Source organism: Piliocolobus tephrosceles, chromosome 16, assembly GCF_002776525.5.
Source record: "Piliocolobus tephrosceles isolate RC106 chromosome 16, ASM277652v3, whole genome shotgun sequence".
In the NCBI taxonomy this organism is placed as follows: domain Eukaryota; kingdom Metazoa; phylum Chordata; class Mammalia; order Primates; family Cercopithecidae; genus Piliocolobus; species Piliocolobus tephrosceles.
Window position 1 is genome coordinate 61,582,849 of NC_045449.1, and position 14,569 is coordinate 61,597,417.

Consider the following 14,569-nt stretch of genomic DNA (forward strand, 5'->3'; position numbering starts at 1 on the left):
CCCAGCACGTTGGGAGGCCAAGGCAGGTGGATCACCTGAGGTCAGGAGTTGGAGACCAGCCTGACCAACATGTTGAAACCCCGTTACTGGATTTTAAAGAGGAGTTTGGTTCTTTGGTAAAGTAGATAAACATTTTAATAGGTCTCCAACTTCAGAATATACTAACGGGGATATATCCAAAATAGATAAGGCCTGGGCCCTTGGTGACTTACATTCTAGTGAGCAGTAGACAGACTTAATAGAGTTCTGACCTTCAGAGAGAATTACCTGCTTCCTTCTGTTTCTGTGGCTCTCCATGCAGTTATTTATTCAGCAGATATTTATTGAGTGCCTACAATGTGCCTGGCAATGTGCTAGACACTTTGTGATGTCCCTGGACCAAACTCTGTTACAACTGTTTACTACCTATTGTCAGTGGATGAGATGCCTTGTTAGAAGAATTGGGGTGGGAGAATTATTCATGGCAGATTAAGAGCAATAGCCGTGATATAGAAGACATCTTACTTGGTTTTCTTTTCTAAACTTTCAGAATGTATTTAGACACCTAATTTAATGATTAAAACTTATCGACAAAAGATACTGTCAGATTGGAAAGCATTTTGGATGGAAAGATATTTTTGCTAAAGTTTTTTTTTTTTTTTTTTTTTTTGAGAGAGTCTTGCTCTTTCACCCAGGCTGCAGTGCAGTAGCGTGATCACGGCTTACTGCAGACTTGACCTCCCAGGCTCAAGTGATCTCCCACCTCAGCCTTCAAAGTAGCTGAGACTACAGGTGTGCACCACCATGCCCAGCTTATTTATTTATTTATTTAGTAAGTAAGTATGTAGAGACAAGGTCTCACTGTGTTGCCCAGGCCAGTCTCCAACTCCTGGGCTCAAGCCATCTTCCCACCTCGGCCTCTCAAAAGTGCTGGAATTGCTGGGCGCGGTGGCTCACACTTGTAATCCCAGCACTTTAGGAGGCCAAGGTGGGCAGATCACGAGGTCAGGAGATCGAGACCATCCTGGCTAATATAATGAAACCCCGTTTCTACTAAAAATACAAAAAATTAGCCGTGCGTGGTGGCGGATGCCTGTAGTCCCAGCTTGGGAGGCTGAGGCAGGAGAATGGCGTGAACCCGGGAGGCGGAGCTTGTGGTGAGCAGAGATCACGCCACTGCGCTCCAGCCTGGGCGACAGAGCAAGACTCTGTCTCAAAAAAAAAAAAGAAAAAAGTGCTGGGATTACAGGCATGAGCTACTGCATCCAGCAACTTTAAAAAATCGAAATGTAACCTGCAGTCAAGTTTATAAATATTAAGTGAATAACTTGATGGATGTTTACAAAGTTAACACATCTGTGTAACCATATCATGCCCCCTTTTAGCCACCACTACACCTAGCCCAACAAAGGTACTGACTATTCTGACTTCTATCACCACTGATTAGTTTGCCTTTTCTAAAAAACTTACTGGAACCATGCAGTATATACTCTTTGATGCCTGATAGCTTTTTTTCCCACCTCAACAAAACATCAATGAGAGCCATCCAGATGTTGCTAGGAGTAGCAGCTTATTCTTTTTCATTGCAGTATGATATTCCATTATATAGACATGTCTTGCTTAATTCTTGTTACATTTTGGTGGTTATTTTAATGGTTTTTGGTTTGGGACCATTATGAATAATACTATTATGAATGTTTTACATGTTTCTTGTGCACATATGTATGCGTTTCCAGAGGTATAAGCCTAGTTGTGGATTTTCTAGGTCATGGAGCTGGTATATGCTTATCTTTGGTAGATACTGCGCAACAGTTTTCCACAGAGGCGGTGGAAGTATTCACTTCAACAGTGTATGAGAGTTCTAGCTCCTCTGCACTTGGTATCATCAGCATCACTCTTCGTCTTTTTGGAGGACTGAGGGGACATGCTGGTGGGCATGTAGGGATATTTTATTGTTCTTTGCACTTACCAGCTCCCTGGTGACTAAGGATGTTGAGCATCTTTCTGTGTTCGTGTGTGTGTCAGTCATTTAGATATCCTCTTTTGGGAATTACCTGTCTGCTCTTTTGTTCATTTTCTATAAATGTTTCGTTTTTTACTTTGTAGTTGTTTCATGAGAGAGGGTAAATTTGGTTCTTCCACTTTACCTTGACTAGAAGCAGAAGTATCTGCATTGAATTTTGAATGTTAACCTAATCTCATGTTACTGGGGTAAATATAACTTGTTGTGATGTATTTTCCTTGTTATATATTATAGCATCTAGTTTACTAATATTTTGTTTAGAATTTTTGCATTTACTTTCATGAGTAAAATTGGTTTGCATTTTTCTTCTCTGATAATGTCAGTCTTTAGTATCAAGAATATTTTGGCCTCATATCATGACTTGGTACTAGAAGAGTTTTTGTGGGGCTGGTGTTAATTATTTTTTTTGTTTTCGAGATGGAGTTTCACTCTTTCGCCCAGGCTAGAGTGCAGTGGCGCGATCTCAACTTGCTGCAACCTCCGCCTTCCAGTTTCAAGCGATTCTCCTGCCTCAGCCTCCCAAATAGCTGGGATTACAGGTGCCCACCACCACGCCTGGCTAATTTTTGTATTTTTAGTAGAGATGGGTTTTCACCATGTTGGCCAGGCTGGTCTTGAACTCCTGACCTCGTGATCCACCTGCCTTGGCCTCCCAAAGTGCCGGGATTAGAGGTGTGAGCCACCGTGCCCAGCTATGGCTGGTGTTATTTCTTAAATGTTTGCTGGAGTGATTTGGTTCTGGAGTTTTCATTGTGGGAAGGTTATTAGAGTTTTCATTCACTTCTTTAGTAGATAATGGGTGTCTCATTCCATTTGTGTTGCTGTAAAGGAGTATCTAAGGCTGGTAATTTATTAAAAAACAAAAAAAAGAGAGAGATTTACTTGGCTATGTCTGCAGACTGTACAAGAAGCACGGTACCGACATCTGCATCTGGCGAGGGCCTCATGATGCTTCCACTAATGGCGAAAGGGGAAAAGGGAGCCACTGTATGTTGATACCTCATGGTGAGAGAGGAAAGGGGAGGCAGGGGTGGCAGATGACAGGCTCTTTTTAACAATCAGCTCTAGTGGGAACTAAGAGTGAGAACTCACTCACCCCCAACCCAAGGGCAGTAATGTACTCTTGAGGGATCCAACTCCAGAATCCAAACACCTCCCATTACTCCCCACCTCCAACATTGGGATCAAATTTCAACATGAGATTTTTGGGAGGACAAACATCTAAACTATCCAAAGTACAGCAGTGGCTATTCATATTTTCTGTTGTTTTCTTAGGTTTGTTTTGTTTAATTGCCTTTTTTAAGGAATCTCCTCATTTTGCTGAATCTTTACAATTTGTTAGCATAACATCCTATCTTTTTTATATATATAGGGTCTATACTCATTCTGTTTTTCCAATCCAGAAATTCGTTATCTGCCCCCATTAATCATGTTGCAAGGCTGTTTGCAATTCCGTTAGTCTTTTTTTAAAAAAACAGCTTTGTCTTTGTTGACCTTCTCTATTGTATGCTTTTTTCTAAATTAATTTCTGGTCTTAGTATTATGTTCTTCCTTTTATTTTCTTTGTACTTTTGTGGATTTTCTTTCCTAGCTTCTGAAGATGGTTGCTTTGATGGTTTGTAGTTTAGTTTTTTTTATGATGTCTACTGTCAAGGCTATCAGCTTTCCTCTGTGTCCTGCTATAGATACATCCCACAGACTTACTTTATTTTATTTTTAAATGCATGACCAGAACACAACCACAGACTGTTATATGTCATGTTCCCTTTATCCTGTAGTTTAAAATATTTTCTAATTTCTGTTTTAATGTAGTGTGTGTTGAAGTATATTGCTTAATATTCAAACATTTGTAGGTTTCTGTTTTTGTGTTTTCTTTTTTGTGTGTATGTAAGACGGTCTTGTTCTGTTACCCAGGCTGGATTGCAGTAAAGTGACCATAACTCTCTGTAACTTGGAACTCCTGAGCTCAAGTGATTATCCCACCTCAGCTTCCAAAGTAGCTAATTATCTTTTTATTTTTTTTCTAGTTGATTTCGAATTTAACCCTCTATCAGAGAATATTCTATGCATGATTTATGTCCTTTAAATTTTATTGACGCTTGTTTTATGGCCCAACATTTAATTAATGTTGATAAATGTTCCTTGAACAATTGAAGAGGTTGTATGTATATTACATATATGTACATTATATATATATATGTAATATATTTTTTCAGTTGGGTGCAGTATAAGACAGGTAAGATTTCTTGTTTTAATTTTTTTGTTTGTTTGCTTTTGGTTTTGTTTTTTTGACACAGAGTCTGGCTCTGTTGCTGAGGCTGCAGTGCAGTGGCTCAATCTTGCCTCACTGCAACCTCTGCCTCCTTGGTCCTAGCAATCCTCCCACCTCAGCCTCCTGAGTAGCTGGGACTACAGGTGTTCACCACTATGCCTTGCTAATTTTTGTTTGAGTAGAGACAGCGTTTCTCCATGTTGGCCAGGCTGATCTTGAACTCCTGACCTCAAGTGATCTACCGCACCTGGCCTCAGATAAGGTTTCTGATTATATTGTTCTGATCTGTATTCTTGGTACATTTTTGGGTGTTGTTGTTTTTTGTTTTTTGTTTCTTTTTTTTCCTGTCAGATATTTTAAAATTATTTCCAACTATTTATTGTAGATTTGCCTTTTTCTCTTTTTGCTTTTTTCAGTTTTTGCATTATACACTTTGAAACTGTTATTAGGAGCACCTAATATTTATATTTTTGTTGAATCTTTTATCATTATGAAATGTTATTTTATCATTATGAAATGTTATTTTTAATAATATTTTCAAGCTATACGACCAGCTTTATTTTGATTAATGTTTGTATTGTGTATATCTTCTGCAATAGAAAGACTTTAAAAAACATCTGAGAATTTAAAATTTTTGTACAAATACATCTACTTTAGAATTTCTTTATATACAATTGCTTCTGTATATATTTTATTTCAGGCTTTACTTTGAAATGAAAGCTTGTCAGAACATTGTCATTTTCATATAATGTGGTAGAAGTTACTATGTGAAGGACAAAATTGTAGTATGAAAAATGATAGCAGTGAGAATATAAGAAAATTGGGTAGATTTCATGTTGAAGAAATCTACCCATTATATTGAGTATGATCAGTGATCAGAAACATTTTGTGTGGCTCAGATTAAAGATTAAACTGAAAAAGTTGGGCAATATTTGGGGAAAGATTGCTACATACCACTTTAAAAAGTTAAAAAGTTAATCTCTTAATGCCTATTCAGTTTCAACTGTCTTTGGCAAGAATACTTTATAAACAATGTGCTGGTTAATTAATGTATCACACCAAAAGGCTCATGGTATATGGTTTTTCTACCTTCAGAGATGCCTAGATGGATCAATGAGTTTAGGTGGTGAGATTGCATGATTCTCTGTTAATCTCTCACTCATTAATGATCTTTCCAGAATCAGGGTTTTTTGTTGTTGTTGTTGTTGTTTTCTTGATAGATGGAGTCTTGCTGTGTCGCCCAGGCTGGAGTGCAGTGGTGCGATCTTGGCTCACTGCAGCCTCCTCCTCCCAGGTTCAAGCAATTCTCCTTCCTTAGCCTCCCGAGTAGCTAGGACTATAGGCATGTGCCACCACATCTGGCTAATTTTTGTATGTTTAGTAGAGTTGGCGTTTCACCATGTTGGTCAGGCTGGTCTTGAACTCCTGACCTAGTGATCTGCCTGCCTCGGCCTCCCAAAGTGCTGAGATTACAGGAGTGAGCCACCCACCCGGCCCAGAATCAGTTATTTATTTGGAGACTGTAATAATGGAGTTTTGGGTTTTTTTGTTTGTTTGTTTGTTTGAGACAGGGTCTTGCTCTGTCACCCAGGCTGGATTGCAGTGGCACAATCTCAGCTCACTGCAGCCTCTGCCTCCTGAGTAGCTGGAATTACAGGCGCCCACCACCACACCCAGCTAATTTTTGTATTTTTAGTAGCGACGGGTTTTGCCATGTTGGCCAGACTGGTCTCAAACTCCTGACCTCAGGTGATCCGCCCACTTCAGCCTCCCAAAGTGCTAGGATTACAGGCGTGAGCCACCGTGCTGGCCACACTTCTTGCTTTTTAGCAGAATAAAATGTTTGAGACTTATGTTACACAGTACCTATCCCGACTTGGAATCTTTCTTTTTTCCTCCAAGAAGTCCTGGTTCCTTTTAATGGGAAACAATATTTACAGACTACAATCTAGACTCAGAGATACTTTTTGCTATTGGACTGTCACTGCCGCTATGCTTTTTTGGTGGGTAGTGTTATGAAGGACATGTTTTTGAAAAGAAAAAGATCATCAGTTTATATTAACATTTCAAATTCAGATTGTGGATAGCATACTTAGTTTCTTTGTTTTTACATTTGTATCTCTGTTCCCTTACACTGAAAATTTCAGTTCAGCAACAGTAATTCAGCTATACATTTGCTTTATTCCAATACAGGGTATTCCAATCCTAATGTGCATTAATAATAAGAGGAAGTGATTTATTTTAAATAGTAGTATTTTCATAATACCAGTATTACTGCTAACACTAAGACTACTGAATGGCATTTATGACTTTTTGCTGCTCTTTATTTCTCATTATACTTCATTTCTAGGAAGGATGTACAGACAAAATACCGTATTCCAAAGTCGCTTAAAATAATCCCCTAGACTGGGCATTGTGGCTCACACCTGTAATCCCAGCACTTTGGAGGCCAAGGTGGGCAGATTGCTTGAGCTCACGAGTTCAAGACCAGCCCGCCCAACCTGGCAAAATTCCTTTTCTATAAAAATTAGCCGGGCGTGCTGATGTTTGCCTGTAGTCCTAGCTACTCAGGAGGCTGAGGTGGGAAGATGGCTTGAGCCCTAGGAGGTAGAAGTTTCAGTGAACTGAGATTACACCAGTGCACTACAGCCTGGGTGATAGAGCCCGACCTTGTCTTAAAAAAAAAAAAAAGAATGAAAGAAAATAAAAAGAAAAAAAGGGCCAGGCTTGGTGGCTCACGCCTGTAATCCCAGCACTTTGGGAGGCCGAGGTGGGCGGATTACAGGTCAGGAGTTCTAGACCAGCCTGGCCAATATGGTGAAACCCCATCTCTACTAAAAATACAAAAAAAAATTAGCCGGGCGTGGCAGCATGCACCTGTAGTCCCAGCTACTTGGGAGGCTGAGGCAGGACAATCGCCTGAACCTGGGAGGCAGAGGTTGCAGTGAGCTGAGATCACGCCGCTGCACTTCAGCCTGGGCGACAGAGCAAGGCTCCATCTAAAAAAAAAGATGATAATAATCCTTTGTGTGGTTATACACAACTTGATATACAGTTCATTTGTTTCAGTTTAATTTTTAGGGATTGCTTTTCTATAATAACTTTAATTCTTTGAAAATGTAGAACATTTACATTATTATAAATTCAAAACTATGTAACTGGAGATATTCAGAGAATTTTGACTTTCATTCCTTCTCTCTCTAGTTCACTATGTCTTTCTTTTCTCTTGTAAGTAGCCATTTTTATTGGTTTTTGGTTATTCTTCAATTTTTTTTTTTTTTGGAGATGTAGTTTCACTCTGTTGCCCAGGCTGGAGTGCAGTGGCACGGTCTTGGCTCACTGCAACTTCCGCCCACCTGGGTTCAAGCAGTTCTGCCTCAGCCTCCCAAGTAGCTGGGATTACAGGCGCCTGCCGCCGTGCCCAGCTAATTTGTGTGTTTTTAGTAGAGACGGGATTTCACCATGTTGGCCAGGCTGGTCTCAAACTCCTGAGCTCATGCTCCACCTGCCTTGGCCTCCCAAAGTACTGTGATTACAGGCGTGAACCACCGCGCCCAGCTGTTTTATTTTTTATAAATAAAAGTAAAATCTGTTTATAAATTTGTATTTCCTCCTCTTCTCACACAAAAGTAAGCATATTATAAGTATTGTTCTACACCTTTTAACATTTAATCTTGGAGATCATTTTATGTGTGAACATAGTGATTATCCTCAGTTCTTACTACAATTCCATGGTATTTCATTGTGTATACCAACTTTTATTCAACCAATGCCCTATTGATGGGCATTTTCTTTTTTTTTTGAAACAGGGTCTCGTGCTGTCACCCAGGCTGTAGTGCAGTGGTGTGATCTCGGCTCACTGCAACCTTAGCCTCCCAAGTAGCTGGGATTACAGGCGTGCACCACCACACCTGGCTAATTTTTGTATTTTTAGTAGAGACAGGGTTTCGTCATGTTGGCCAGGCTGCTCTCGAACGCCTGACCTCAGGTTACCTCAGGTGATCCGCCCACCTCTGTCTTCCAAAGTGCTGGGATTACAGGCATGAGCCACTGTGCCTGGCCCCTCCCTTTTTTTTTTCAGACAAGGTCTCACTTTGTTACCCAGGCTAGAGTGCAATGGCGCAATCATGGCTCACTGCAACTTCTGACTCTCGGGTTCAAACATCTTCCTGCCTCCCTCAAGTACCTAGGACTAGAGGCATGCACTACTATGCCTGCCTTATTTTTGCATTTTTCGTAGAGATGGAGTTTCACCATGTTGCCCTGGCTGGTCTCGAACTCCTAACCTCAAGTGCTCTGCCTGCCTCAACCTTCCATAGGCGTGAGCCTCTGCTCCCAGCCTTCATTGGCATTTTCTTTGTTTCTGGGTCTTTTGCCTTTTTAAATACTCCAGTGAATAGCTAGCTCTATAGATGAGTAATTTAGTAATTTTTTTAGTGTATTTTGTGCTAGATTTCTAGACACAGGATTGCTATGTTAAGTAAATGCATGTGTAATTTTCCCTTCGTGTATTGTGGGACTTGGATTTTTGCCAGTTGATAACAGAGTAGTTTCTTCATATAGTTTTATTTTACTTTTCTCATAGTATGAATTGGGCGTATTTCCATATGCCTAAAGGGCATTTTCTTTTCTTTTGTGACTGTTCACGTATTTTCCCCATATTTTATCAGGTTGTCAGGTTTTTTTCCTGAAACCCAACATTATATGTCAAAGATAGTTACTGCAATAGACTCAACCAATTTTTACTTAAGTGATTTGAAGAGTGTCTTGTCAGTGGCAAAAACAAATGCAGAGGGAGACTCTTAATTTCTGAACTACCATGGAAAGACAGGCTTTCTGTTCATGGTAGTGGTAATTTTTATATGTTTTTAAAAACTATACTCTTAACGATACTATTAAGTTGTCCTTAGAAGTTAACAGTCACAGCTGGGCACAGTGGCTCGTGCCTGTAATTGCAGCCACTTTGGGAGGCCAAGGTGGGTGGATCACCTGAGGTCAGGAGTTCGAGACCAGCCTGGCCAACATGGTGAAACCCTGTCTACCAAAAATATAAAACAATTATCCAGGCATGGTGGCATGCACCGGTAGTCCCAGCCGCTCAGAAGGCTGAGGCAGGAGAATCTCTTGAACCTGGGAGGCGGAGGCTACAGTCAGCCAAGATTGTGCCACTGCACTCCAGCCTGCGCAACAGTGAGACTCCATCTTAAAGAGAGGAAGAAGTTAACAATCAGATTTAGGCATTACCTTCCAGTTAATTTGGGGGCATGGGATTCAGGCAGAAAACCATAGAGTTAAATAATCCTGCTTACTTCTGTTTCTAATATTGTTTGAGTACTTTTGAAAAGTAAGACTATAAGCTTCAGATTTTGAATATTATCTCAGCAAACCACCTCTGCAATATCTGGTGCACTTTAAGTTTTGAGAGGTAGTCATATCACTTGGTTATTCTCCAGCTCTGGGGTATCCAAAAAATTGTCTGCCTTGTATTGGAGACTAAGGTGATACGAGTCAGTGAGTTAGGGTTAGGCCCTCACCACTGCCCCCCCGCAAAAAAGTCAGTGAGTTAATAGCCTGGAAGACCTAAAAAAATAAGGTGTTGCTTACCACTTTCTTTTATACATTGCATTACTCATACATGAACAGCTTTTAAAAATACAGCTTTGTAATGAAATCCTGAAACAAATGTCTTTTCTGACAATTCGTCATTTTTCATGTGATTTCCAATTTAAAAATCAGATATTCTATTTTTCTAGAAGAACCTAACAAGATATGTGAGAGCAGTAACACTAGTGCTACCACTACCTCCATCCAACCTAATCTGGAAAACAGTAACAGCAGCAGTGAACTAAATTCTTCCCAGAGTGAATCTGCTAAGGCAGCTGATGATCCTGAAAATGGAGAAAGAGAATCTCATACACCTGTCTCTATTCAGGAAGAGATAGGTAAGAAAATACTTCATCCATTCCATTAAAGGGAGGTTTTTTTCTTTTTTTCTTTTCTTTTGTGTTTTTTTATTTTCTTTTTTAGTTTTTAATTTTTTAAATGAAAGTTTGGTGGGGGGGAATTTAGATGTTATTTTCCTTTATTTTTCTTTTTTTTTTAAACACAGATAGCACTTGCACTCAATGTTTTTGTTTTAAAAATCTACAAAAGCACAGAGTGGGGAAGAAAGATCCTTTTCATACTTCCCTCCACAAAGGTAACCACCATCCATCAACAGTTTGGTGTGTAACATTTTAGATCTTTCTCTCTGCAGTTACATTTATGGATATATGTTTACAAAGTTTTTGGAGGGCTTTGGGTGATTTTTCTCATTTTGGGAGTTTTTAAAATATAAACAGGATCACTCTGCATGTATTGTTCTGCATCCTGCTTTTTTTACTCAGTGATACATGTAGAGAATCTTTTTGTGTTACGAATTGAATTCTTTTTTTTTTTAACTGCTGCATGGTACTCCAGAGTATGGATAAACCATAATTCATATACTGTGTCTCTATTAATGGACATTTATGTTGTTAACAGTTTTTGATTATTACAAATAGTGGTGCTTTTGAACATCTTTAACATATATCTTTGTGTACTTGTGCAGGTATTTCTGGCAGTATAGAAACAGTAGGTGGACTTGCTGGTCAAATGGTAGCTACATTTAAAAAACAGTGATGGCTACTGCTTAATTGTATATCAAAAGAGATTTATACCAGTAATTTTCATACATTTCGGTTTCCTTATTCTCTCACTTAAATTCAACATCATTCCTCTTAACATTTTTGCCAGTGGTGAAAAGTATTTCGTATACAAATTTACATATTCTTACTCATGTGGTTAAGTTTCTTACATGTGTTTGTTGAACTTCCTGTCAATTGCTTATTCATATCTTTTTCTCACTTTTTCTTAATAGAGTTTTGTTACTTTTCTTTAATGAAGTTTAGGAATGTTTTATGTATTGTGGCTATTAATCTTCAATTTTACCTGTATTTGCATAGTAATTGCCTACTTTTAGCTCTTTGTTGTCATACAGAAATTTTTACATTTTTATATAGTTAAATTTATCAATCTTTAGAGTTTTCTGAATTTTGTGTTTTATTAAGGAGGGTTATCACCATCCCAAGAATATACATATATTTTACAGTAATTCTTCTTAATACTTCTATAACTTTGTTTTAAATCTATCTAAGGTAATAATTTTCATTTGATATGAGTTGGAAATCTGTTTTAATTAGGACTTTTTCACTTGCAAGTGACCAAACCAACTTAAACTAGCTTAAGTGAAGAGGGAATTTAATTAGCTTATATAGTTGGGAAGTCCGAGCCATCATCAGGCATAATTGGACCCTCAGATATCAAACTCTTCGTTTTCCTCTCTCTTTCACCTTTTAGGTCTACATATATTTATGTGTGTTAACCTCATTCTCTCCCAATACAGACAGGCTATTTCCATGTGGCAGGGAAGATGGCACCAGCAATTTGTATTTATATGTTTCCAAGGTCTGTGACCCAAAGGCAAGGCCCCTACTTCTGCTCCAAATCAAAAGTCCTTGAGGAAGGAATTTGAGTGGTTTATCTTGGATCATATTGTTTCTAACCCTATGACCAGGGCAGGCAAGGTACTACTGTTGATGCCTCCAGCAAAAGGGTGTGACTGGAGTTGGGTAGGAGTGGTTTTCTAAGGAAAGAAGGATGCCACAAAGATTATAGCATAATAAATATCTACACTTCCATCTTTTGGTAGCTCAGCACGTGTGTGTACCCATACATACAGTTTGTTCCCATACATACAATTCGAAAATGGTTCTGCCTAATATAATGCAAATATTTCACCTACAACTTAAAACTTTTTCAAAAACCTGTTTCCCACAGTTATATCCTGTAATTGTATCTAGACCCAAATCTAGTATTTCTGTGTATGTACATTAATTCCGATAGATCTGGAGGTGGCTTATCTTGATTGTACAATCCATGAGCCACATTATGAATTTAACTGCCTATGACACTCATAAACATCGTGGAGGGTGTTCTTTAATAAATCAGGATGCCATTGGTTTTCTGGGAGAGTGGCTGTGTTTGAGAGGTGAGAAGCATATGAGAAGATTCCCCTTCTAGAGGCCATTCTGTTTTAGCTGCCTAATTCCTGTTGTCTGTTATTGGGGTTGGGTTGTTGGGGACTTCTGTAGGATAAAACAATCATATAACCCTATTTGTCAGGTTTGGGGTTTTTTTCTGACAGTAGCACTCACTTGTAGATTCCTAGGTTCCCAGCTAATACTTAATGCCCAGTAACTTGCTTTAGGATCCATGAAGGTGAATACCCTCCACTTCCTCAGTTTATCTGTTTAGTAGACCAGTAGTCCTAGCCCTCATGTGAAGAGTTTGCGTAGGCTTCTGCCTGTTGGTATCATTAAACAGTGAGCTGCAGAGGCTGATGCAGATCTGTAGCCTGCCGCCAGGCTGCGTCACAAGGATCCACTGCTTTATAATAGGAAGAATGTGGCCTTTGGGCAGAAGGTGTTCAGTAAAGACCTCTACCCTCAGTTTAGTTCTCTTTTTCCATTTCTTTAAGTCTTACCCCGTGGTTGAATTTTCTTCTCCTTTCCCTTATTTGCACTAAATTTAGCAAGTGATAAAGGATTGACTCTGAGCAGTATTGGATTGTTGGCTCTGAATTAGGAAACTTTTTAAAAGCACTGTGTCATTCTCTTTCTCTTTTCAGGAAATCTGACCCTGACCAAATGACGCCTAAAAAATATCTATTACAGGACTTTATAGATGGTCCCAAGAATTAACCACTGTAGTTCAATATCTTGGCGTAAAACTCCATGATCTGACAGCCAGGTGCAGTGGCTCACGCCTGTAATCCCAGCACTTTGGGAGGCTGAGGCGGGTGGATCACCTGAGGTCAGGGGTTCAAGACCAGCCTGACCAACATGGTGAAACCCCATCTCTACTAAAAATATAAAAATTAGCTGGGCATGATGGCGGGCGCCTGTAATCCCAGCTACTTGGGAGGCTGAGGCAGGAGAATCGCTTGAACCCGGGAGAGAGAGGTTGCAGTGAGCCAAGATTGCACCACTGCACTCTAGCCTGGGCGACAAGAGCAAAACTCCATCTCAAAAAAAAAAAAAAAAAAAAAACCCTCCATGATCAAGAGAATATTGATAGTCTGACCAACTGCTTTGCTACCACACATCAAGTCTTTTCCAGCCTGGTGGCAAGATGCTCAGCACCCTCTCTCCATTTTGACTTATTATTTAAGGAGGGCAAAGAGGTGTGTTCTTTCTGTTTAAAACAAAAATCTGTGGAATGTAAGATAATTTTAATTACCATACCTTTAAGATAGGGGCTGGAAATTTGTAGAAATTTCTAGACCTGCTTTTGAATTGTATTTTATTTCCAAAACTGTAGTAGTGTGATATTTTGGAGTCAAAACCTTAAAATATTCTACTGCATTATTTAGAATTCACTGGTTTTGATAGAAACCCATCAAACTTGCTTAAAAGGGGAATTTTATGGACATACGCTATCGAGACGTCCAGTGTTGGTGACAGTCTCAGGTGCATTATTGGATTTAGGGAGCCAAATGAGGTTATTGAAACTACTTCTGATTTTGCCCTTTCATATTTTTCTCTTTATTTCTTCTCTGTGATGGGCTTATTGTTTGCTGTTATCAATGGTTTTCTCCATGTTGTGGGAATAAAAGTGGCCAGCTTCTGATTTACAACCTTCCTGCTCATTACTACAAAAAGCAAAGACCCCTTCTCCAACTCCAGATTTTAAAAACTGGAAAGGATGCTGAGAGGATTGGGCCAGAGAGCCAGTCTTGGGGCAGTCACTGTGGCCAGCTAGTGGTGTGCTTTGTCTGGCCACGCTGGGTCCTGCTGCTCACTCCAAAGGGGAAACATACTTGATTTGCAGCCCTGGCAGAATCATATATTTAAAGTGTGGGAGGGCAGTGGTGAGGGAAGTATCTCCCCAAAGGAAAGAAGGGGTATGGAACAGGTAAAATTAACAGATGTTTATGAAATTGCCTTAATTATTTTCCCCGAAATGCATAGCCAGCTTTCCCAATCCTAGTTTTTCTCTATGTATTTAAAATGCCATCTGTATTATATATAATATAGTAAATTCTCTGTCCTTTCATTTGCCAGTGCCACAGTGTCTTCATTTTTTAAAGCCTTAAATTAAAAAGGAAAAATCAGAGCTTATTCAACTGGTCAATGGAAATTGAACAGTGATGCAGTAGTTTTAGAATGTATACAGATTTTTCCAGTCTGGGCAACATGGCGAAACCCCATCTCTGC

The 14,569-nt window shown here is 39.4% G+C and overlaps 1 protein-coding gene across 13 annotated transcripts in view; it reads left to right on the plus strand.

Moving 5' to 3' along the window:
• Nucleotides 1-14,569, plus strand: part of BPTF (bromodomain PHD finger transcription factor) — a 150,446-nt gene that overhangs the window by 48,904 nt on the left and 86,973 nt on the right. For 10 of the 13 annotated variants that reach the window (XM_026456756.2, XM_026456754.2, XM_026456753.2 and 7 more), the window contains one exon: nucleotides 10,028-10,216. The exons of 2 other annotated variants lie outside the window; for them this stretch is intronic. In XM_026456756.2, coding sequence (XP_026312541.1) covers nucleotides 10,028-10,216 — 189 coding nt within the window. The remainder of the gene's footprint in view (nucleotides 1-10,027; nucleotides 10,217-14,569) is intronic. One more of the 13 variants, XM_026456759.2, reaches the window with a different exon arrangement.